Raw genomic sequence first — 26,081 nt, 5'->3', positions numbered from 1 at the left:
GCCCTCTGTGCTGAGAGCTGTACAGGGCCTGCTCCAGTCTGCAAGTATTTGGACTCAGGGACGTGCAGCCATAGCCCCTGCTTCCAGAGGAACACAAAGCAAATGTACTTAAAAGGATAACTAATGATACCTGGTAATCAATGGCGAGTGACAAATGAGAATCGAGTAGAAAGAGTGTATTTTGGGCTGGAGTGGTGAGAGGAGGTGGATAGAAGTTTATGCCAGGCCTTGGAGGGTGCAGGATAATTAGAGGAAGGGAAGCTACAGGGTGGGGACACACACAGCACTGTTGGTGCCTACTGGCCCCTTAGTAACCTGCAGTATTTGTTAAAAACTGCAGATCCCTGAGTGCCCACGTGGATCTGTTGAATTAGAATCTCTGGGAGAGCAGCCCAGGAGTCTGTTTCCCAGGTGGCCCCAAGCACTGATTGAGAGAAACAAGCATGACCCATTGAGGCCCGTGCTGGGAGCCAGAGATCACTTAAATCTCAAGTCTCGTGGGCCTTAGTTTCCCTGACTAGGGTGTGAAGTAGAAAGGCAGAATGGGTTGCGGATGTGTGGTGGTGATACTGACATCAACTCACTGTCATTGATTGATGCTTCCCTGTGCTAGACACTGAGTTAAGCATGTGTCATACTTTAATTCCCATGACAGCCTTTAGGAAGTAGCAGTTTTAACAGTCTGCTTTTACACAGGCGGAAATGGAAGCTAAGAGAGGTTAAGTGACCTACTCAAAGTCACACAGCCAGTAAGTGGTGGACCAGGGATTCCAGTGCAGACCTGAAACAGAAAGGAGAGCTATGGGTTATGAACATAGGAACTAATGAAGGATGACTCTGGAAGGAAGTTAGTCTGCGCTTAACTGTTTATGTTCACTGGAGGAGACTGTTCATGTCTGCTATGCCAAATTCATTTCTTTCTAGTAAAGTCAAAATTAATCCAGTGTCCTTTTGGCCAGCCTCTCGGGGGGCTCTTAACCCCATCACAAGGGGCAAATCCTCTAGATTTTATACTCTGTGTAGAGAGAAGCCCAGGGCTATCCTCTCCCAGGCAGGGAAAGTTCTGGACAGAGATTCTTTTCGTTTCTCATGGTAACAGGCCCAAATGGCCCTGAGAATTTTATCCTACTTAATTCCTCTCCAAAAAATTAAACCAGGCTGGGTGCAGTGGATCATGCCTGTAATCCCAGCACTTTGGGAGGCCAAGGCAGGAGGATCGCTTATAGGCCAGGAGTTCAAGACCAACCTGGGCAACATGATGAAACCCCGTCTTTGAAAAAAGTACAAAAAATTAGCTGGGTATGGTGGCACACACCTGTAATCTCAGCTACTCGGGAGCCTGAGGTGGGAGGATTCCTTGAGCCCGGGAGGTTGAGGCTGCAGAGAGCCGTGATCGTGCCCCTGCACTCCAGCATGGATGACAGAGCAAGACCCTGTCTCTTAACAACAACAACAAACAAACAACAAACAAACACCAAACAAACAGAAAAACCACGAAGCTGTTTGACTCTGTCATATAAGGAATCCTTTGGATAAGAAGATGGCTGTGATAGTGGAGTTCATTTCTACCCTTTTTGCCCAAAAAAACAAGCAGATTTTCTCTATTCTCTTCATTTCTATCATGAAGTCTCTTCAATTCATTGGAAAGGCAAGCCAGGAGTCCCTATGGCTTCCAACCTGTGCCCCTGTGACCCTGCACACTTCTGGAATACAGCGGTGCCTTCCGCAGATTCAAACGTGAGCCTCCATTTTACACTGCGGAGCCTGCAAGGAAGGATCAGCCGAAAGCCGAGGTCCTGTGACAGAAACTGTGCAATAGCAGCAAAAGAATACTTAAAGCGTGGGGCAACTGTGGTGCAAAACATGTAAGCTATCTAAACATGCCGCGGCAAGCCAGCGGCAGCCACCGTTCACCACCGGATGTGCGGCAGCACCAAGCCTCTCTCCAGAAGCATCGTGTTTTTCCTAGCAATGGGTCTTCCTTTTCAGATTTTGGGCTTGGCCTGTGGACACCATGCAGGCAAGACTGCGCCTGTTGTTTCTTTTTTCTTTCTTTCTTTTTTTTTTTTTTTTGAGACAGAGTCTTACTCTGTCGCCCAGGCTGGAGCGCAGTTCAGTTCACTGTAACCTCTGCCTCCCAGGTTCAGGCGATTCTCATGCATCAGCCTTCTGAGTAGCTGAGATTACAGACATGCACCATCACTCCTGGCTAATTTTTGTATGTATGTATGTATGTATGTATGTATTTATTTATTTGAAACAGAGTTTCACTCTTGTCACCCAGGCTGGAGTGTAGTGGCTGGATCTTGGCTCACTGCAACCTCCGCCTCCTGGGTTCAAGCAATTCTCCTGCCTCAGCCTCACAAGTAGCTGAGATTACAGGTGCCCGCCACCATACCCAGCTACTTTTTGTATTTTTAGTAGAGACAGGATTTCACCATGCTGGCTAGGCTGGTCTCAAACTCCTGACCTCAGGTGATCCGCCCCGCTTGGCCTCCCAAAGTGCTGGGATTGCAGTGGTGAGTCACCCGGCCCGGCCTGCCTGCCTCCTTCCTGAGGAGCCTAGCACATGTGGGCCTGCGCACATCTTTGCTGAAGGAGTACTTCTCCGCGGGGAGGGCCAGATTCCATGTTTACTGCTCCGGGCGGCACCAGCATTCTGTAATTCCCACCACCCATGGGAGATGCCCTGGGAACTTCGGCCTCCCTCTGAATAGAGAATACTAACTACCAGTTGCCTCTATGACCTGTAACTAATCCTATCTCATCAGCGTTAAACCCACAGTTCATTTGTTTTTGTTTGTTTTGAAAAAGAAAGTTGAGTTTCCCGAGAAATGAACTCACTTTGATCTTGACGCATGAAGTCAAAGTTCAACATTTCTGTAGTGTCTTTCTGCTTAGAAGGCACTGATGGACTTCAAGTAGATGGAATGTCACAGGCATTTCCAAAGGGCTGGGTGTTTATGACCAGTCATGATGATTGCATGCTTGTTCAGGTACCGGTTGCTCCTGGCTATAGAGACAGAGTGTGTGGAAAGAGGAATGGAGATTTGATCAGGAGAAGTTTAAATAGAAATGCTCCTTTTTTACTTGGAGTCAGGGATTGGGGAAATGGAGTGCATTAACTTCAGGAGAGTGAAGAGAAAGTCAACTACGCCCATTGGCTGGTCAACTGCACCCCTCATGTACAGAGACCTGGGGGGCGAGGCTCCTGCCTGCCAGCTGTCATCCCACTGCAGAGATGGGGTCCGTGGCACCACCCTCAGCCTGTCACCAGCACGACCTTGAACAACAGCACACATCCAAGATGCAAAGGAAGGCTTCCTTCGGGGGCTTTTTCTGGCCATGGAGAAACTCAGAGGCTGCCTGGAGAAGGTCACAGCTGTAACATGGACTTCGTTTGCAATCTTTCCACCCAGCAGGAAAAAAATACCTTTTAAAAAAAGAAAGCTTAGAAGAGGGCATTCTCAGAAACCAACCTTCTTAACAACTCACACTTCTCTATTGCTGGGCCAGTTTGTTTTCAGCCATTGTTATGTGCAAGTCTTGATAGAAAAAGCCAGCCCGGGCTCTGCAGAATCAGAAAAAAAATGAGAAGAGAGTCTGGGGCTCCACAGGCAGGAGCTTGCAGGCAGAAAGGGCCCCAGGCACACGGCATCTGCTCCTAGCCGACCCGATTAGTCACCGAGAGGAGTTTTCCTCTACCTGGCAGAGGCAGAGGAGTGAGTTAAGAAAAGGAGACGTGTGTCTCCTTTGAGTGGCTGTAACTTTCTGTTTGCATCCCAGATTCTGTGATGAGGGGTGGGGGCTCAGTAGGAGAACCCCAGAAAGCACCACTGGATAGAGAGAGACAGCCTCTGGGGAGAGGCTGCCCGGTCATGAGTTGTCTGAGGGATGCTCTGGGTTTTCTTGCACTGACGCCACTTCAGCCTATTGATATAAAATTTTTTAATTAAAAAAATTAAAAAGAACTAGGGGATATTTCAGGAAACAAGACCTCTGTAATGGCTCAGAACACACAGAAACAGCGTATTACTCTTCCAGGAGCTGCTCGTCATAGTCGCCAGGAATTCAGGACTGGATGCCTTCGGGGCTGAAGCCCTGAGGACTCCCGAGAACACACGTTGTCCCCCAAAGTCTACCTACCTGAACCCATTTTCTACCCTCTCTGCAGGATGCCTCAAGGGAGAAGGTAAACGAAGTCCAGAACAAATCATTTGGCCCCTGAGGCAGAAGCATAACTGCTCACTGCTGTGGCTAAATGTTTATTTCCTCTCCCCAAAGTATTGCTTCTGAGATGGACCTAGTTTCCCTTCCGTAGACCCTCTGGGCCTGGGTAGAGAGGCCAGGGAAAGATTGGATGATGCAACTGGAGCTTCTGTTCAAGTGAGAGGAAAGTGGCAGTACTGAAAATAGAAGAGGTTCTTGCAGAAAACTGTGGGGCCAGGCTGGGTGTGGTGGCTCACACCTGTAATCCCAGCTCTTTGGGAGGCCGAGGCGGGTGGATCATGTGAGGTCAGGAGTTCGAGACCGTCCTGACCAACATAGTGAAACCCCATCTCTACTAAAAATATAAAAATGAGCCAGGCATGGTGGAACGCACCTGTAGTCTCAGCTACTCGGAGGCTGGGGCACGAGAATCGCTTGAACCCGGGAGGCAGAAGTTGCAGTGAGCCAAAATTGTGCCACTGAACACCAGCGTGGGCGACACAGCAAGACTCTGTCTCAAAAAAAAAAAAATTGTGGAAGGCCAGCGGGAGGAAGAGCAAGGGGTGGGGCAGCTCTTCAGCTTGGTGCCCTCTGGCCGCACAAGGAAAAGCTCTTCCTCCCTGCCATTTGGCCTTCAAGTTCATCAGTTGTTAAATGTACAAAACATGTAATTGATATAGGCCGAAGGGAAGTACAGAGGCCTTCTTAAACAACACAACCATTGACCACCAAGTTCAGGTTTAATTTAGCTGAATATTTAAATACATTGACATCTCATCATGTAATAAAATAATAATATCCGTTGGCCTGGTAAAATGGTTACCTGTGGTGGGTGAGGGCATGTGTGGTTATTTTAAAAGCCTATCAAGCCTAGTTGAGGGCCCAAGGAAGGGGGAAGCAGGGGGAGGCCAAGGCCAGACAGTAGCATAGATGGTGAGCGGAATGAGGTTATGGAGATTGCTCTTGTCAGAAACTCATATCCTTCTGAGTGGTGTTTACATCTTTGAGCCTGGGGTGGGTGGCGGAGGGCCCAAACAGTGGGGTACAGCCCAAGATATCTACCCCCCCTTACACACACACACCCCCTGGCTACATGGAGCTGATTTATCCCTTGTTGCTGTAGATATTTTTGGCAACCATCAATCCCTTTAAAATTTTTATTTTCCACTTTGCAGAGAAAACGCAGCAAACGCACAACCCTAGTGACTGACATTCCCTGGTGTTCTTGTCTAATCCTTGCTCATGTTTATAACCATAGTCATCCATGTGAAGCTACTATTTTGTGTCCTGATTTTTCACTTACTATGTTTTTGTCTTCACGTGTGTAGATAGTTAAGTTGCAGTCACCGAAAACCCCAAGTAGGCAGGAGACACCATGTGCCGTTTCTATTAGCCAGTCCCTAGCCATCCTCCTAACTGTTGGATCTGGAGGGTTAGCCTCAGATCATTGCAGTTATAAATAGTCCATCCCTGGCTATCTTTTCTAGAAGTGTCCAGTGTCATCTCAGCTAGGCAGAAACATATTTCAACTCCCAAACTGTTTCAAGAGTGTGAAAAGCTCAGGCCCAGAAGAAACAGAGTGAGCAGTTGAACGGTCTTACAACTGCTGCTTACAACTTTATAACAGGCCATAGGTTTAAAGTCCAAAAGGGCTCAAATTTCTACCCCATGTTTGACGACTCAGACCTCAATTCAGAGCTGAGCTGACTTCCCTGCGCCCAGGCCACGGGGGTGAAGTGAAGGCACAGCAGCCCCAGCTGGGCCCTCCCGATGGAGGCGCAGGGGGACGGCGACACCAGCCACTCCCGCGTCGGTAACCTGCACGCTCTTCTCCCTGGGTCTCCTGGAGGCAAGGCGACCTTGCTTGCCCGCTATTGCAGAATAACAAGGGGCTTAGCCACAGGAGTTGCTGGCAAGTGGCAAGAAGAGTAAATGGTGAGCAGCAGTGCCGTTTAAGGACCAGTCGGGCTTGCAAATGCATAATGGGAACGCAGAAAGGCCATGTGCAGATAGACTGGACACAGCTGGAGGCAGCTCAAAGCTGCCCCAACCTTCCTAGGGGTTAAAAGACGAGTGACAGAGTCCATAGCTAAGGAGCTGGGGTGCCTCACAAAGGGAGGCCTTTTCACCTCTGTCCTTTGCTTTTATCCTTTTAAAATCGTGTCTGTAGTTGATACAAAATGTAACTTTGGGTGTGCAGCTTAAATGCTGGCGAGGACTGTCCTGCCTACTGAAAGGCAGAAACGCCTTTGCTTGTCATTGTTTCCCCAACATGGCATCCAAGACAAAGGCGCTGCTCTGTGACACTTCGGAGCCTCCCTCACGTTCTTCTGAGCTGCTGGCAAACCATAAGGTGAGATTCCAGTAGCTCAAAGGGAAGCGAGTGCTTTACTCTCCAGTCCAGCCTGTGCAAAACTTGGTGATTTGCTATCTATTTTTGTTGGTTTTGTTGTTTCCTTTTGAAATTACTTGATTGTAATTTGATGCCCTGTATAGGTTGAGAAATTTAGTTGATTTTATGGACTGCCATATAGCAAATAGGATGTCTCACATTTAACAGATGCATTTGTAATCGTGTTAGCTAACGTAGTTTAAGATGTATGATGAGTTAATACCAAAGACGAGTAAAATGTCTAACTTTATTCTCCTTCCTCTGTGTTTCTTTCCAACAGAGTCAATCCTGACGTGTCAATCCCAACGATAGAAAGCTCGGAGGTGATCCACAAATCCAAGCACCCAGAGTTCGGTTGGGATCCTTGGCAGATGGACATCAGTGCCATTTACTAACCAGCAGGATGGAGACCACACCCTTAAATTCTCAGAAGCAGCTCTCAGCGTGTAAGGATGGAGAAGACTGTCAGGAAAATGGAGTTCTACAGAAGGTTGTTCCCACCCCAGGGGACAAAGTGGAGTCCGGGCAAATATCCAATGGATACTCAGCAGTTCCAAGTCCTGGTGCGGGAGACGATACACGGCACTCTATCCCGGCGGCCACCACCACCCTAGTGGCTGAGCTTCATCAAGGGGAACGGGAGACCTGGGGCAAGAAGGTGGATTTCCTCCTCTCAGTCATTGGCTATGCTGTGGACCTGGGCAATGTCTGGCGCTTCCCCTACATATGTTACCAGAATGGAGGAGGTCAGTATCACAGGCTGCGAGTAGAGGCTGTGACCTGGGGTGGGCTGTGAGCCGGGGTGGGCTGAGACCCGGGTGGGCTGTGACCCGGGTGGGCTGCGACCTGGGGTGGGCTGTAGGTCCTCTTGAGAGGCCAGAACACAGATCACATCTTTTCAGTCTTCACTGGTGTAAGTCTGGGAACATGATGGCTTAGACTTTCGAGCTGGTCGAAAAGTCAAATCTCGCCAGGCATGGTGTCTCATGCCTGTAATTCCAGAACTTTGGGAGGCTCAGGCAGGTGGATCACCTGAGGTCAGGAGTTCAAGACCAGCCTTGCCAACATGGCAAAACCCCATCTTCACTAAAAGTATAAAAATTAGCTGGGTATGGTGGTGGGCCCCTGTAGTCCCAGCTACTTGGGAGGCTGAGGCAGGAGAATCACATGAACCTGGGAGGTGGAGGTTGCAGTGAGCCAAGATGATGCCACTGCACTCCAGCCTGGGTGACAGAGCTAGACTCTATCTCAAAAAAAAAAAAAAAAAAAAAAGAAAAGAAAAGAAAAGTCAAATCTCCAGCAAGCCAAAAGCTGAAGGGTGTGTGTCTGAGGCTCTCCGGGTTGAAGCTGGGTGAAGCCCTCGCAAGCCTGACCTCACAGATCTCCAGCATCATTAGCACTCCATTTACTGAAGGGCCGCCTTCTCATCCTGCATTCTCCAGGCTCTGTCCTCCCTCAGCTAGCAGTGAGGGAATGGCCATCAGCCCTGTGCTGAGTCCCTTCACTCCTGCTGGCAAGTTCTGCTGGGAAGAGTCCAGAAGGGTAGGCCTGCGTAAGGGAAAATTTGGAGGTTGCTTCAGCGTCCCAGATGCTTCTGATCCTTTGGACCCGTGTGAGGTCAGAGAAGGGCATCAACGTAGGTCCAGAGTCTTAATTACCAGTCTGGGCAGAATTTAAGCTGGATTAGATTCACAGCATGACATTAATGCCAACCTCAAAATACGAATGGCTGGCCCTCCTATCTCCTCCTGGGATGTTAGATTTTTGAGGCCAGAGGCCCTATCTTGCTCCTTGTACCCCTAAAGCCTATCAAGTAGGTAACTTATAGATTATCAAAAATAGTAGCTGACTGTAGGCCTGAAGATGGGAACCTGGGGGAGAGTGGAGCAGTGGGGGAAAGTGAGTGGGTTTGGAGCCTCTGGACTTGTTACCAGCACAGGAAAATAACAAGAAGTGGGTGTCAAATGAATCAAGCTTGATTTTGATGGAAGCTCTGACAACAGATTTGGGAGGGCAGTTAAAAAGAGGTTTGGGGATCATCCATTTGTGTCACTCTCACTTCTCCCATGACCTAACACAGAATGGCCTGGATTTACTGTCTCTTTTAAGGATTTCTGTCCATGCAGCTACAAAGGTAGTTCCAGGGGGCCCCCGGGAAGTTCAGAGCTTCCTGCCTAGGAGGAGCAAAAGTCATAATCACCTTATCTCCTGCTCCAGAGGACTCACCTTTACCCTGAGCATTATGTAAGGGGCTGGGTCACTGGTGACGTTTCCCTTACACTCATTCCCCAGCGTAAAGCTGATCAAGCAGGCTCTTTGGAGGAAGGCCGTCACAAGAACACATGGTTTTATTCTCGAGCCAGCCTCACCCAGTGTGACTGTAAATTACGTGGACCTTTATGACTTGCATGGACCTCAGGTTTCTGGGTTCAGAGCATTTTACAGCAGGTAAAATTATCAGGGAAAAATCATAGCTGACCCCCACTTTAGGCTAAAAACTCAGGCTGCAGGTGAACATTCCCCAACTTGATATTTTTAAATTCAGCCTCAGCCACAAGATCCCGGAGACACCAGCATCTCCAGTTAGGTAGCAGCTCTGTGCTTTCCTGTTCTGTGAAAACTACCCTGTCCAGCCCCTCCTTCAAACGGTGCTTGTCAGGGAGCGTTCCGGCTCAGTGGAATTGTGGAAGTGTAGCCAAATATCAATAACCGTGTGTCTGGAGCCATAGACAATACTGATGAACAAAGATACTGATTTGGTGACTCACAGGTGGTTGCAGCTGTTGCTACAGATTGTCACAGGTGATCTGTTCCGAGAATCCCAGGTCCTGGTTGCATCAGAATCACCTTAGGGAGCTTGAACACAATTTTTGTGTTGTACCCATGCTTGGAGATTCTGCTTCAGGAGGTCTGGGGTAGACCCAGGAATCTAGGTGACTATGATGCGTGGCTACATTTGGGAAACTCAGCTCTCCTCAACTGTGTTCTTTTATAGGGAGGAAACTGGGGCTCAGAGAGAGGAAGTGGCCCAGGGTTCTCCAGGCAGTCAGAAGGGGACGTGGTCCTGCCCGTTCTGTTGACTCCCAAACCCGGCTTTCTTCCCAATTGGTCTCTTGGCCTCCTCTGAAACCTCATTTTAGTCATGGCGCTCCCCCTACGACTGCTTCTGGCAAAGCAGTAAGACCAGAGGAGCATACCGTGAGGCCACTCAGCCCAGGGTGGCTCCGTGACACTCACATCATCTGGCGACTGTGATTCTCGGAGTCACAGATTGGTTGGGCTATCCTGGGACAGAGGTGGGCAGGAAGTGAAGTTGTCTTTCATCTGCCTCAGGGGCATTCCTCATCCCCTACACCATCATGGCCATTTTTGGGGGAATCCCGCTCTTTTACATGGAGCTCGCGCTGGGACAGTACCACCGAAATGGATGCATTTCAATATGGAGGAAAATCTGCCCGATTTTCAAAGGTAACTGAAGGGCTTGGTGGGGTGGGTTAGTGGAGCCTCTCAGGAAGGGATTTCCATCAGTGGGTGGGAGCTGGGGACCTTCTCCTGGAATCAGTCAGGCCTTAGGAGATGGCTTGAGTAATTAAGGCTTTGACTGTGTAAGTGGTGTGAAATGGTTAAAGAGAAACAGAATAAATGGCAATGAGAAGTAAACGAATGTAAACATTTTAAAGCATTAGCAAGACATGTACACATTTTCCAAAACATGTTACCTTGCAAATACATACGAGTGACTCACGGCAGGGCCACTTTTCCCGTGGTGGCCTGGAGTCCTTGAAATGGAACGGAGGGCGGCACCCACCTGTACCCCTCTGCTGGGCTGCGGGGCTTTCCGATGCCGCGTTTCAGCCTTTTGTCATTGGGCCACCCTTAAACTCGGCCTCTGTCTCCCCGTCTCACCCACTGCCCAGGGATTGGTTATGCCATCTGCATCATTGCCTTTTACATTGCCTCCTACTACAACACCATCATGGCCTGGGCGCTATACTACCTCATCTCCTCCTTCACGGACCAGCTGCCCTGGACCAGCTGCAAGAACTCCTGGAACACTGGCAACTGCACCAATTACTTCTCTGAGGACAACATCACCTGGACCCTCCATTCCACCTCCCCAGCTGAAGAATTTTACACGTAAGTGCATGTAAGTGACGGGTGGGCCTGATGGGGCAGGCCACACCCCTGGGATTTGTCTTCTTAGGAAGGCCAGGGCCAAGGGCTCCCCACCTCTCTCCTGGCAGATTTCTGAGAGATGAAGCTATCAGGGGTGGGAGTAGCAGAATTCTGAGTTGGGAAACTCTACCTCAAGTGCTCCACGGCCTGGCGCTGCTGTGCCTCCCTGCACTTTCTCATGTGCCAAGCCAGGTTGCTCCAACGCGCCCAAGCCCGTCCCTCCCTTCACATTCCAAAATTACTCCCCTTCTTCTGGGTCCTCCTCTCAGCCGAATGTCATGGAGGCAAAGCATCCTAGTACTTTGAAAGTTCAAAACTATTCAAATGGTTTAATGTGTTAACTTCATAAGTGGCATCTACCCTTTGGAAGAAGCAGCTTGGGGAAGGTAGTATTCTTTAATGCTGGAATTTCAGGCAATGGCAGCCCAAAGAGAGAGCTACTTTGGGGTAGGGAAGAGAGCCGACTCCCCACACTTACACATCCCTCATGTTCCCAAAAGCCAGTCACATTGGCAAAGGAGTTCAGGTCCCAGCCAGCAAAGGAGAATCCAGGAAGTCTGCCTTTAGGTTGAACACTCTTCCCGGGGTGTTAGCCAAATGGGCTTTGTGGTCCTTCAGGACGGCAGGGCCAATCCCAGCTCTTCCTGGGCCTCAGTGACCACTTGGTCCTAGCAGCACAGTGTCCATTTGTCCTGGGCACCCTCAAAGGAGCAGCACAGATGTGTGCCCAGGTCACTCTCCAGAGCCTCTCAGGGGCCTTTCTTTCTCCTTCGCCCCAGGCGCCACGTCCTGCAGATCCACCGGTCTAAGGGGCTCCAGGACCTGGGGGGCATCAGCTGGCAGCTGGCCCTCTGCATCATGCTGATCTTCACTGTTATCTACTTCAGCATCTGGAAAGGCGTCAAGACCTCTGGCAAGGTGAGGAGGGCTCTGAATGCTGAGCCGGGCCTGCCCAGGGGCCCACAGGCTCTCAAACTCAAAACCCAGTAGCCAGGACAGACAGCACTGTTTCCTTCCACACCAAACACATTCTGTGATGCACCCTCTCTCTCTTCACCACATTTGTTAGAAAATTCTAGAAGTGGGTTGGGCATGGTGGCTCACGCCTCTAATCCCAGCACTTTGAGAAGCTGAGATGGGTGGATCATTTGAGGCCAGGAGTTCAAGACCAGCCGGGCCAACATGTCGAAACCTCATCACCAAAGAAAAAAAAAAATATCTAGGCGTGGTGGCAGGCGCCTGTAATCCCAGCTACTCGGGAGGCTGAGGCAAGAGAATCACTTGAACCTGGGAGGTGGAGGTTTCTGTGAGCCAAGATCATGCCATTACATTCCTGGGCAACAGAGCGAGATTCTGTCTCACAAAAAAAAAAAAAAAAAAGGAAAAGAAAAAACAATATTTTCTAGAAATGGGCCAATGCCAAGAACCATTACATGATTTTTTTTTTTTTCCAAAATTCCTTTAACCCACCGGTAGTACCACAATTAATAATTGTGGCAATAATTTACTGGAAACCCATCGTGGACCATGTTCAGTGCTTTTTATACACTGGCCAGTGCTATTGTTTCCTGCTAGATACTCCCTCAACCTTACAGATGCGTAGTGGGCTCAGAGGTAGCTCTACTGGCCAACCTGAATCTGATCCTGTCTGTGTGATTCCAAGGGCTGTGATCTTTCTGCCACACCACCTTGCCCTCCTTTCCCAAGGTCTTCAAGAATAAAAGACACGGCTGGGAGTGGTGGCTCACGCCTGTAATCCCAGCACTTTGGGAGGCCGAGACGGGCGGATCACGAGGTCAGGAGATCGAGACCATCCTGGCTAACACGGTGAAACCCCGTCTCTACTAAAAAATACAAAAAACTAGCCGGGCGAGGTGGCGGGCGCCTGTAGTCCCAGCTACTCGGGAGGCTGAGGCAGGAAAATGGCGTAAACCCGGGAGGCGGAGCTTGTAGTGAGCCAAGATCTGGCCACTGCACTCCAGCCTGGGCGACAGAGCGAGACTCCGTCTCAAAAATAAAAAATAAAAAAAGAATAAGAGACACTGACGTCCATCCACCCACCTCCCTCCCCTCCCCTCCCCTGCTCCCCTGCTCCCCTCCGCTGTTTCCCTCCCCTCCCCTCCCTGGAACAGCATGGTGATAACCCATGCTTTCGCCCTTCTTCCTTACAGGTGGTGTGGGTGACAGCCACCTTCCCTTATATCATCCTTTCTGTCCTGCTGGTGAGGGGCGCCACCCTCCCTGGAGCCTGGAGGGGTGTTCTCTTCTACTTGAAACCCAACTGGCAGAAACTCCTAGAGACAGGGGTAAGATAATGAGGGAAATATCTGTACCTGTCTCATTTTACTAAACGAAGCTGGTCCTCCTCCACATAGGACAGTAGGGACAACTGAAATGTGGCTTTAGTGTGCAAGTCTGCCATGATACTTTAACCAAGAAATACAAGCAGTAAAGTACAGTTGAGGCCACTGGATGGGTTTATGCCTAGATGATAGGAAGAGAAATCACATTTGTTGGCACTTGATTTATGGCTATGCCTGGAATGAGCCTTAAAAGCTGGTTTTGTGCCTCTGCACTTAGCCACATGGAGGCAGGAGAGACGACCCTGTTGGGGCCAGGGTCAGCCTGTGTCTCCCCCTCACCCCAGGCCCTTACCCCTGCTGTGTTCCAGGTGTGGATAGATGCAGCTGCTCAGATCTTCTTCTCTCTTGGTCCGGGCTTTGGGGTCCTGCTGGCTTTTGCTAGCTACAACAAGTTCAACAACAACTGCTACCAGTGAGTATCTGGGGTCCCCAAAGAAAGCTTGAAAGTGGCGTGAGTGAAAGTCAGCCAGTGTGGAGGAAGGTGATTGGACCGACGGCCTCGAATCTGGCCAGGTTTAGGCCTTGATGCCACTGCCCCTCAAGGGTACTGCAGGCCCCTGACCAGCTCACCCATGGCCAGAGCACTCATTGAGGCCAGGGCTTCACCCGGACCGCTCAGAGGCTGAGAGGGGCCCCAGGCCCTTCGGTTTTGTCAGTGCTCCTCTATATAAAAATAATAAGAGGCTGGGCATGGTGGCTCACACCTGTAATCCCAGCACTTTGGGAGGCCAAGGCAGGCGGATCACCTGAGGTCGGGAGTTCCAGGCTAACCTTGCCAACATGGCGAAACCCTGTCTGTACTAAAAATACAAAGATTAGCCAGGTGTGGTGGTGCACACCTGTAATCCCAGCCACTTGGGAGGCTAAGGCACAAGAGGTTGCAGTGAGCCAAGAGTGTGCCATTGCACTCCAACCTGAGTGACAGAGCAACATTCCAGAAAGAAAGAGAGAGAGAGAGAAAGAAAGATTGCAAAGTAAGTTTACAAAAAGCTGCAACATCCAATTACATAGTTAGGTTTAACTAGTCAATGTGTTTAACAACAAAAATTATAACGTGATTATTTGTATTACGTATAAACAAAAAGTGTGATGATCACGTTATTTTGACTAACACAAAATGCCATAATTTTTCTTTTCTTTTCTTTTTTTTGAGACAGAGTTTCTTGTTGCCCAGGCTGGAGTGCAATGGTGTGATCTCGGCTCACCGCAACCTCTGCCTCCCGGGTTCAAGTGATTCTCCTGCTTCAGCCTCCCAAGTAGCTGGGATTACAGGCATGCACCACCATGCCGGCTAATTTAGTATTTCTTTTTTTTTTTAATTCTTTTTTTTGAGACGGAGTCTCGCTCTGTCACCCAGGCTGGAGTGCAGTGGCCGGATCTCGGCTCACAGCAAGCTCCGCCTCCCGGGTTCATGCCATTCTTCTGCCTTAGCCTCCCGAGTAGCTGGGACTACAGGCGCCCGCCACCTCGCCCGGCTAGTTTTTTGTATTTTTTAGTAGAGACGGGGTTTCACCGTGTTAGCCAGGATGGTCTCGATCTCCTGACCTCGTGATCCGCCCGTCTCGGCCTCCCAAAGTGCTGCGATTACAGGCTTGAGCCACCACGCCCGGCCTAATTTTGTATTTTTAGTAAAGACAGGGTTTCTCCATGTTGGTCAGGCTGATCTCGAACTCCCAACCTCAGGTGATCCACCCACCTCGGCCTCCCAAAGTGCTGGGATTACAGGCGTGAGCCACTGCACCCAGCCAAAATGCCATAATTTTTGCAACAAAATCCTATTTCAGAAATTTTAACAATATAGGAAGTGTTACACCAATTATGGTTTTAAATATCACCCACTAGGCCAGGTGCGGTGGCTCACACCTGTAATCTTAGCTCTTTGGGAGGCTGAGGCAGGAGGATCATTTGAGCCTAAAAGTTTGAGTCCAGCCTGGGTAACATGGCGAGACCCCATCTCTACAAAAAATTTAAAAATTAGCTGAGTGTGGTAGTGCATGCCTATGGTCCCAGCTATTCAGGAGGCTGAAGCAGGAGGATTGCTTGAGCCCAGGAGGTTAAGGCTGCAGTGAGCTGTGTTCATGCCACTGCACTATAGCCTGTGCAACAGAGGGAGACCCTGTCTAAAAAATAAATACATAAATATCACCCATCATCTTTAGACTTAATTTTGATTGATCACAGATGGCAGCATCCAGCAATCTCCTTGTGCTATGCATAAGATAATTGTAGAACTGGTTTTTTTTTAAAGGTGGGAGGGAAATTCACATGTACCCTAAGCAATGTGGCCTTGCACTGGGACACCACCCTGCAGTTGTATGATGAGGCTGTCATTTAAAAGTGTGAGGGTGGGAGTTTGAGACCAGCCTGGCCAACATGGGAAGACCCTGTCTCTACTAAAAATGCAAAAATTAGCCAGGTGGCCGGGCGCGGTGGCTCAAGCCTGTAATCCCAGCACTTTGGGAGGCCGAGACGGGCGGATCACGAGGTCAGGAGATTGAGACCATCCTGGCTAACACGGTGAAACCCCGTCTCTACTAAAAAATACAAAAAACTAGCCGGGCGAGGTGGCGGGCGCCTGTAGTCCCAGCTACTCGGGAGGCTGAGGCAGGAGAATGGCGGGAACCCAGGAGGTGGAGCTTGCAGTGAGCTGAGATCCGGCCACTGCACTCCAGCCTGGGCGACAGAGCGAGACTCCGTCTCAAAAAAAAAAAAAAAAATTAGCCAGGCATGGTGGCAGGCGTCTGTAATCCCAGCTACTTGGGAGGCTGAAGCAGGAGAATCACTTGAACCCGGGAGGCGGAGGTAGCCGAGATCGTGCTACCCGCACTCCAGCCTGGGCAATAGAGCAAGGCTTCGTCTCAAAAAAAAAAAAAAGAGAAGAAAAAAGGTATGAGAGTATCTCTCTGGCTGGAAGTCTGTGACTTAGTTTGAAGATAATGTCAAAGTCTAACTTTGAGGATCTCACATATGTGAGGCTCAGGCCCTGTCCTGGCCCCCACTGCAACCCGGTCCCTGCTCCAGAACAAGGCTGGTTTGAAATGGAGAGGTCTGCGCTGGCAGGATCACCTTTTAAAGCACCCCCCACTGCTCTTCTCCCTGCACCGTGTGTGGTGGTCATGGCAGTCGGAGCTGCAGGCTTCGGCAGCTGGGCTCTGGGAGGAGGGGAAGGGGCTCCGGGACAGGCTTGAGGTTCCTTGAGTTCAGCCTGCTTGTCCTTGCTGTGGCCGGCCTGTCTAAGGCAGGGCAGGCACATAGACAGTTGCTCCTTAGAGCCCTGATCTTGGAACTGTCTCAGGCGGCCCCTTGGGTTTTCTCCTCCAGAGATGCCCTGGTGACCAGCGTGGTGAACTGCATGACGAGCTTCGTTTCGGGATTTGTCATCTTCACGGTGCTCGGTTACATGGCTGAGATGAGGAATGAAGATGTGTCTGAGGTGGCCAAAGATGCAGGTAGGACCTCAGGTTTTGTGCAGGTCCCTTGCTCCTACTGAGTTGCTTTGCTTTGAACCTTTTAAAAGTTATTTTGATTTATTTCTAAATGTTCCCGAAATTTTCCAAAGAAGGCTGGGCATGGTGGCGTTCAAGACCAGCCTGGGCAACATAGTGAGACCCTGCCTCTGTAAAAAATAAATGAGCTGGGCATGGTAGTGCACACCTGTAGTCCCAGCTACTCAGGAGGCTGAGGTGGGAGGATTGCTTGAGCCTGGGAGGTCAAGGCCACAGTGAGCCATGATCACACCACTGTACTTCAGCCTGGGTGGCAGAATAAGACCCTGTCTCCAAAATAAAAACATTTTTTATTCAAAGATTTGAGAGAAGGTTGATGCCTTGGAGATCTTTCCATGTGTTCAGGCCATGCAGGGACAGGGTAATTCCCTTGGCACCCAGTTCTGGGGCCTTCAAAATCTGTGGGCTTGAAATGTTGACTCTGATGATGGCTTTAAAACCCGTGTTTGCTTCCTGTGATGGTCTTGCGATGGCTCAAAGTCTAGTAAGCAAATAATCATTTATCCGTAGAGCTGCGCCTTGCAGAAAAAGAAAATCTAGCCAATATGACCACTCTATTTTACCGTGAAGTTTTCGTGGAAAAAGAAAAAAGCGACAGAGGTAGAAAAAACAGATGACGGCATCTAGTGGGCGAGGTCCCAGGGCCTTCTTGCTAACCAGCTTGTATCTTTGGCCTGATTCGGTGCTTTGACCAACCCCATGCCCCAAACGAGGGCACCCCTAGCTAGCCCATGAGGGGCTGAAGACATGTCCCTCACACTATCAAAAGGGACTTCACAATAGAAAGAGGTCTTTATTCCAAGGCCTCTGTGACTCTACGGAAATCAATGTAACATTTCCTACTGTTCTGGAGCTGAAGACATCAGAGGGGGTAACTGCCATGGACTTCAGAAATATCAATCCGGGTCCTGAAAAATCCCACAGAATTGTTACACGGTGGAAACTCTTATTCTTGTGTGCAGCTTTGCCAGTCTCTGGGTCTTGGGTCTGTTACTCACCCCCAGGGTTCATGGAGGGCACACAGTTTTCAAGATGGAGGCCCCACCCTTCCTGCCTCCCAGGAATTGGGGTGGCCAGGTCAGACGGAGTAGAGAGTGAGGAAGCACTTGGTGTGTGTCAAAACCTGATTCGCGCATAAGGTCTTGTGATGAGAATTGTAACTTGTTGTGGCTGAGTTTTCCTCTGTGACATCTTTGTAGGATAGGTCTTGTCAACCACCTCCTCCTCTCTCCCCTCTGTCTCAGGTCCCAGCCTCCTCTTCATCACGTATGCAGAAGCGATAGCCAACATGCCAGCGTCCACTTTCTTTGCCATCATCTTCTTTCTGATGTTAATCACGCTGGGCTTGGACAGCACGGTGAGGACACGGGAAGGGGAAGTGGGCCGTGGGAGGATGAAGAGGAAAGGAGGAGGACGAAGCTGGACTCAATTCCCTCCCATCCCGAGGGCCATCCCAAGCAGTGGTGGCTGCTCCCTTCTGGTGCCCCACACCCCCCGCTGACCTCTCAGCATTTACCACCCTCTGGTGCATTCAAGTCATTCATGGGATACTGTGGGTCAAGCGCCTGGCACAGGCCCAAGGCTCACATACATGAGCACTGTTCCTTGGCCCAATTATGGCGCCTACAGGCCAGGGCGAGGTCTCTCCTGGGTGTCTGCTTTGCCAAGCGTTCAGTTCAGGGCCTGGAATTACTAGTGTGGAGTGAGTCTCAGCTTTGAGTTGGCCTTTCTGGTGCAGAGAAAGTCTCCCCGAGACCTCATATATCGAAGTTCTGTCCACGTGTTCTGTTTTGTTTCCTGGCTGTCCTTAGTGACGGGCTTTAAATGACAGTGTAAAACGGCGAAATACTCTTTGAGATGCTTTCGTGGTCCATTGAGTCGGGGAACTGGTGATAATCAGCTTGACCAGTCACTCAGCAACGTTACCCCCTTACCCCTCCCTCCCATTCACTGTTCTGAAGGCTACAGCCTTGTCCCAAAGCCTCCACTGTGACTGCTTGCCTGTACCTCCCAGTTTGCAGGCTTGGAGGGGGTGATCACAGCTGTGCTGGATGAGTTCCCACACATCTGGGCCAAGCGCCGGGAGTGGTTCGTGCTCGCCGTGGTCATCACCTGCTTCTTTGGATCCCTGGTCACCCTGACTTTTGTGAGTACCACCCCCTCAGCTTTGAGTTGGCCTCCCCTAGGGCAACAGAACACTAAGGAAGCTGTTCCTCTCCTTCCATCTCACACGGTGCCCTGGCTTTCAGACCAAAAGAGGGGAGGTTGTTACTCCCATTAAAAAGTTTGTCATCGGCCGGGCGCAGTGGCTCAAGCCTGTAATCCCAGCACTTTGGGAGGCCGAGGCGGGCGGATCACAAGGTCAGGAGATCGAGACCACAGTGAAACCCCGTCTCTACTAAAAATACAAAAAATTAGCCGGGCGCGGTGGCGGGCGCCTGTAGTCCCAGCTACTCAGGAGGCTGAGGCAGGAGAATGGCGTGAACCCAGGAGGCGGAGCTTGCAGCGAGCCGAGATCGCGCCACTGCACTCCAGCCTGGGCAACAACGTGAGACTCCGTCTCAAAAAAAAAAAAAAAAAAAAAAAAAGTTTTTCATCAAGGAGAAGAAAAGTTGTTTCTTGCACATCTGCTTGTAGACTCTGTGCATAGTATCCACCGACTCTCAGCATTTTACAGTAGATCCCACTGGATTTCAGGCTTCAAAAACTATCTGGAGAAAATTAGGATTTGCTTTTCCAGCCTATTTCCACTCTTTAGAGCTGCTTTCGTGGGGATACTGCCCTGACATTTTGCACGTCATGTGTGTCATGCCGCTTGGTCTCCTCCAGAATTTGCAATGGTAAAAAAGTCACACCCTCTCTAGAGATTTCTTTCTTTTTTTTTCTTTTGGTAACTGAAGTAAATACTCTGAAGCAGATTTTGCAGATGTGCATCTTTAAGCCCTGACCCTGATGGCCCTGGAGTGGGGGTCACACAGGGACTGAGTGGAACCCCAGTGAGTCATGATTTAGGACAGAAGGCAAAACTGTGACCAAGGCCCTTAATGTGTCTGATATCCTGGGCCCTTCTGGATTCAGTCTTTAGAGGCAGGGATTCTCCAGGGTCCGGTCCACAGCAGGTGTTCAATAAGTTGAAGAAAGTTTAAAATAGAACCCAAGGCCCTTTGGAGTTTTTCTCTTAAAGTTTAATGGGGAGAAGAAATAAGAAGAATGAACTACACAGGATGGGGGAAGAGGCGTCTGAGTGGGTAAAACCTGCCCACACTGCAGAGGCCTGTCCAAGAAACAGTTTCTTTTCTTTTTTTTTTTTTTTTTTTATGGAGTCTTGCTCTGTCCCCCAGGCTGGAGTTCAATGGTGCTATCTCAGCTCACTGCAACCTCCGCCTCTTGTGTTCAAGCAATTCTCCTGCCTCAGCCTCCTGAGTAGCTGGGATTACAGGCGCCCGCCACCATGCCTGGCTAATTTTTTGTATTTTTAGTAGAGATGGGGTTTCACCATGTTGGCCAGGCTGGTCTCGAACTCCTGACCTCAGGTGATCTGCCCACCTCTGCCTCCCAAAGTGCTGGGATGACAGACATGAGCCACCACACCCGGCCTAAGAGGCAGTTTCTGGGGTACTCACGTTCAGTCCCAGGTGGGATTTTTCCAGAATGATTCTAAGTGAGGAAGCCCCTGCAGGTCTCTATAGTTGGAAGGGGTGGCACCTCAGAGGGCCCTCACCCAGGCTCTGCTCTCCCCTCCAGGGAGGGGCCTACGTGGTGAAGCTGCTGGAGGAGTACGCCACGGGGCCTGCAGTGCTCACTGTCGCGCTGATCGAGGCAGTCGCTGTGTCTTGGTTCTATGGTAAGACGCTTCCTTCAGCCAGCTGGGTCCCTTCTACACCATCAGCTGGCACAATGGCAAAGGGCTGATTTCACCAAAAAAGGCAGTGAAGGGCAGTTTACAAGATGTGACCTCCCGACGATGGGTCTGTAAGAGTCTCGGCCAGGCGTGGTGGCTCACGCCTGTAATCCCAGCACTTTGGGAGGCTGAGGCAGGTGGATCACCTGAGATCAGGAGTTCGAGACCAGCCTGGCCAACATGGTGAAACTCCGTCTCTGCCAAAAATACAAAACAAACAAAAAATTTAGCCAGGCATGATGGTGCATGCCTATAATCTCAGTTACTCGGGAGACTGAGGCAGGAGAATTGCTTGAACCTGGGAGGCAGAGGTTGCAATGAGCCAAGATCACGCCACTGCACTCCAGTCTAGACAACAGAGTGAGAGTCTGTCTCAAACAAAAAACCCAAAAACAGACAAAAGTAAACCACTTTTGCATGTTATTTGTTACACATATTATCCAGGAGGGGACACACATTTTGGGTTGTACACAGGCCCGTTTTTTTTTTTTTAAAAAAAGAAGAAATCTTCCTACCTCCTTGGCAATTCAGAGGACCAAGTTCAATTGTGTGAATCTCCATAGACCTGCCCTAGGAACTGCTGGGACCTTTCGGGGAAGCAACCACAGAGCACCTTCTCCTTCTCAATTTCTCACTCTTCTTTGGGAGTTTTCAGTTCTCACTTCCACACCAGTGACTTTTTGTAGAAGAACCTTGATCTTGATCTGGCATATGAATGGGCAATATTGTGGTTAAAAATTTCCCTTGAAAGTTTCCAGTGTCATGGTCAAAGCCAGTGTCTGTCAGATGGATTCACCATTCCTGGACAAAATTCAACTTTTTTACAATAACAATGAAATCAGACACACACTCAGCTCTCAGGAAGGCAGTGCGGCACCAAGAAGGGGGTGTGCATCTCTTCCCAGATGCCCATCCATCCTCCCAGATGTCCATCCATCCTTCCAGATGCACATCCGTCCTCCCACCCTATGTAGAAAGAGTCTTGCTTGCTATAAAAATGCAGTTTTGTGACAAGTCCCCCAGTCCCACTTTCGGACCAGATTGTTGTTGCTGCACTCCTCGTAGAGAGAAATTCCAGAGCTACTCTGTGTGTCCAGGGTAGGAATTCCGGCTTGTCATTTCCCCTTGTCATTCCCAGTGCTGATTCTGTGACTCTGACTCTCCCAGAGAATCAGGGCACAGCAGCACAGCCCGTGCCCTTTCTCAGCCTCTGCCTCTCTTCCCCTTGGGCGGTTCCAGGCATCACTCAGTTCTGCAGGGACGTGAAGGAAATGCTGGGCTTCAGCCCGGGCTGGTTCTGGAGGATCTGCTGGGTGGCCATCAGCCCTCTGTTTCTCCTGGTGAGTTGCGATTTCCCTGCTCCTCCTTGCCCTGGCGAAAGACTTGCCCCCAGATACATAAAAAATGAATTGTAATGGCTGGGTGCGGTGGCTCATCCTGTAATCCCAACACTTTGGGAGTCTGAGGCAGGCGGCCAACATGGCAAAACCCTGTCTCTACTAAAAAAAACACAAAAATTAGCCTGGTATGGTGATGGGCACCTGTAATCCCAGCTACTCAGGAGGCTGAGGCAGGAGAATCACTTGAACCCAGGAGGCGGAGGTTGCAGTGAGCCAAGATCGCACCACTGCACTCCAGCCTGGGTGACAAAGCGACACTCTATCTTAGAAAATAAATAAATAAATAGTATTGAAGAATAGCATATACATAAAAGTATTAATATACATATCATAAGTGTACATCTCAAAGAAATGTTATAAATTGAGCACACCTATGTAGCCAAAACCATACCAGGAGACAAAAACATGACCAGCACTTCAGAAGCCCCTCTTGTGCCCCCTCCCAGCCACTATGCCCACCATGGTTCCCCACCCTTCTGACTCCTAACACCATGGAGTAGTCTGGGCTTCAGTCACTCTGGCGCGTCACACCTCTGCTCAGTTTCAGAATTTATGGAGCGCTAAATGCCAGGCTAGACTTCAGGCTCAACTTACACCCACTGTTCTATAAATCCTCACGATAGTTCTATGAAGTGGTTATAGTTCTGGCACTCCCGTTTTACATTTAAGGAGATTGAGGCCGGGCGCGGTGGCTCACGCCTGTAATCCCAGCACTTTGGGAGGCTGAGGCGGGCGGATCACCTGAGGTCAGGAGTTCAAGACCAGCCTGGCCAACATGGTGAAACCCCGTCTCTACTAAAAATACAAAAATTAACTGGGCGTGGTACTGGGTGCTACTCAGGAGGCTGAGGCAGGAGAATTGTTTGAATCTGGGAGGCAGAGGTTGTAGTGAGCTGAGATCATGCCATTGCACTCCAGTCTGGGTGACAGAGCAAGACTGTTTCAAAAAAAAAGAAAGAAAAGAAAAAGAAAAAAGAAAGGAGATTGAGGCTTACCAATGTAAACTGAAGGGTCCAAAGTCACACAGCAAAAAGAACTGTTCAAGACCAGGGAAGGATCTGCTGTGCTCTTCATGGGGGCCCTGATGGGGTACTAGTACTTGTGTGTTTACAATTTTGTATGCATCTTCTTTAAGATGACACAAAGCTCTCTAAGCAAAAATGCACGTCAAAACTAGAATCCATGTATTACCAAAGGACCTGGGTGAGACAGTTGAGTCCCAAGGGTTGTCCATGTGTTGAGATGTGTTCAATATTCACTTTGTCCTTGGTTCACGTGCCCCTGTCCAAGATGGATAGCCTGCTGGCCTCCCAAGAGTGTGCTGAGGTAGCCTGGGGTAAACTGATGTCATGCACACCAGCAGGCACTATTCTTCAGTTCTTTCATTTATCTGGAACTTTGTTTTTGTTTTGTCTTTTAGAGCCAGAAATGTTGTTAGATTGTTCCTTCAGTCCACCTCCAGCTTTTTAGGAGTATGTAGGCTATCCCATTTTGTTTTATGACATCTCTTTGACATCCAGCTGTTCTGTGTCCCCTTTCAAAACAGCTGGGTGCAGTGGTTCACACCTGTAATCCCAGCATTTGGGGAGGCCGAGGCAGGTGGATGCCTTGAGGTCAGGAGTTCAAGACCAGCCTGGGCAACATGGTGAAACCCTGTCTCTACTAAAAATACAAAAATTAGCAGGGCCTGAGCAAGAATCAGTCTAAAAAAAAAAAAAAAAAAAAAACAGAAACAAAAACAGCCCTTTTTGTATTCTGTGTTTTGACTTTCTTGGGGTAGCCCTTTATTTTTTGTACTTCTTTTGTACCCACACACCTTGACATTAACTTATCTATGATGGACAACATGCTTGTTCTTTTGACACTGCATGTGTCTCTCTGTACCCCAGAATTCCTCCTTGACTTCCTTTCCCCGGACCCTCGAGATTTCCAAAATCAAAGCCAATGTTTGCACCAAGCAGCACATGTTCCCGGGGTGCAGTGACTCTGGTGCAAGCTCTGGGCTCCTGAGATGTTGGCCTGGGAGCTCATTATGACCTTATCAGCTTCCTGATGCTTTTAGGCACATTTGAAATGCATGTGGTTTTAAATGCAGAAGTTTTAGTTGTTTTCAGTGAGGGTTGTTGGAAGTCGCCTAGCCCATCCTACCAGAAGCAGGAGCCCTGACATAAATGGGTTATTAATTTATATTATTACCAGTACTTCTCAATAATCTACTTAAACATTTTTATTTGTTTTTCAAAGGAAGAAGAGTCATTGGATTAATTCCTTGAGGGCAGAAAGATTGTTTGTTTGTTTGTGTGTTTACTTCCATATTTATTCCCCCCACAGTGAGGAAATGATGTCTAGGGAGACGTGAAGGCAAGTAAAACATTCACTGTGGGTATAAAATTTAAGAAGGCAACAAAGAGCTCAGTACTCATGATGAATATTATTTTAATGTAATATTTTTTAAAAATACAAATTAATTCTGAAAGATCTATGATTAACAAAATATCAACATTTTCAATAAACACAGGGGCCAGCCCTGTACTTGTACGTCTTACCTCACTCGCTTTACCCTAATCTGGCCCTGTTAGATCCTGTCTTTTAAAAAATTGTAATAAAATATTATTTATTTTGATTTGGGCTCCCGCTTAAATGTTGTGCCTGAGGTGAGTGCCTCCTTGTGCTCTGGGACTTGAGTCTGTTCATTTCTGTCAATTTCTGGCTGTCAGACTGGGTAAACTCTTGGTACACAGTCATTGCGTTTCTTTGCCCAGTAAAACCCACGTGCAGCTTTGGATGTGGGCGCATTGCTCACAATTCCCATGATGTTTGCCATACTCACCCCCTCTACAGCCAACTGCCGTAGTGCCTGATTGAGAGAGGCACATCTGTCTTCCACTTCTGCGTTTACTTAACAGGTCCCCTGCTTTGGGCTTCTTAAGGCTGCTTTAGGTAAACAACAAGTAGCTTACTAAAAATATTCTTTTTCACTGCAGCCAAGTTGAAGGAAAGAAAATATTGTGCATGAGTAGAAGCCAGGATGTGTGAGGGGGTTTCTGAAGTAGCACTTGCCCCAGCCAGAGGTCGAGCCCCCGACGACTGAGTGGGATTCCATACACCTGACATTAGGAGACAATTAGCCGGGATGGCTCCTAACTACATCCTCCTTCCCTGTTCCCAATCTTCCTCCGTAGCCGGCTCTGGGGATGAGGAGCGTGGGTTAGGAGGAAGGTTTGCAATTGACCAGGCTCCTGTTTTGAAGGCTTCCTCCTAGACTTAAGACAGCACCGCTCAGAGGATGGATGTGTGTTTAGCAATTTCCCATTTTATTACCTGCAGACAGAGAAAAAAAAGATATAAATAGATGTTTAACCACACAAATAATTTACATTACTGTCTTCTTTATGACTATGAAATAATAAAATACAATTAAATCAAGAGCAATAACGATTTCGGCACAGTGGTACTAAGCAAAATATGGAAACCAATGAAATAAGAAAACTCATAAACCGGGTGTTGGGAGCACACTGTGAAATTTTTCTTGGTCAAAATTCTCACAGTATGTTCAAGTGAAAGGTGTATTAAGCTGCTTTTTTTCCTTCCATAATTCCTTTCACGATGAGGACCGGTGGCAGGCAGTCATTCACTGCTGGGATGCCTGGTGGCAGAGCTATCTTTCTTGAAATCCCAGGCGATGAAGCTTAATGCAGAAGGCAGAGAGCTCAAGAAAATGAGAGAAGGAGCACACCCCCAGGAGCCTGAGTCCTCTCTGGGTCTTGAGAACCTTCTTATCTTTCCTGGACATCAGGCACCTTCCGTCTGACCAAAAACAACCACAGCCAGAAACGCAAGGCAATGAAAACAGAGCAGAGGAAGCCCGGGGCCTGGCGGGGGCTGCAGAGAGGTCACCCAGTTTATTCGTCTGCCTTCTGGCAAGACAAGGCCCAAATCACTCTCAAGGTTGCCAGTCTCTTCGCCTGGGCAGAGGCCCGTCCTGAAGTGGGAGCTGCAGGCTCCCTGACTGTAGGGGCAGCTGTAGGGCTACTGCAACATCCCCCTATAGGAAGTGAGGGCTGGGGAGGAAAATCAGGGAAAGCACCTGGCTGGTTTAGTCTTGCAGCTTGGGTACAGAGGCTGGTAATTCTG

At 49.2% G+C, this 26,081-nt stretch overlaps 1 protein-coding gene across 4 annotated transcripts in view; it reads left to right on the top strand.

Annotated features, from left to right (window-relative positions):
• SLC6A4 (solute carrier family 6 member 4) overlaps positions 1-26,081 on the top strand; it is a 39,927-nt gene that overhangs the window by 6,737 nt on the left and 7,109 nt on the right. The window contains exons 1-12 of one of the 4 annotated variants that reach the window (XM_015118836.3): positions 5,716-6,144; positions 6,882-7,347; positions 9,935-10,069; positions 10,519-10,738; positions 11,557-11,695; positions 12,949-13,083; positions 13,449-13,552; positions 16,462-16,589; positions 17,891-18,003; positions 18,661-18,792; positions 20,391-20,490; positions 21,787-21,887. In XM_015118836.3, the coding sequence (XP_014974322.1) occupies positions 7,005-7,347; positions 9,935-10,069; positions 10,519-10,738; positions 11,557-11,695; positions 12,949-13,083; positions 13,449-13,552; positions 16,462-16,589; positions 17,891-18,003; positions 18,661-18,792; positions 20,391-20,490; positions 21,787-21,887 (1,650 nt within the window). In that variant the 5' untranslated portion in view covers positions 5,716-6,144; positions 6,882-7,004. 4 annotated transcript variants of the gene reach the window in all.

This window comes from Macaca mulatta, chromosome 16 (genome assembly GCF_049350105.2).
Source record: "Macaca mulatta isolate MMU2019108-1 chromosome 16, T2T-MMU8v2.0, whole genome shotgun sequence".
NCBI lineage: Eukaryota > Metazoa > Chordata > Mammalia > Primates > Cercopithecidae > Macaca > Macaca mulatta.
This window is presented reverse-complemented; position numbering and strand designations above follow the sequence as displayed.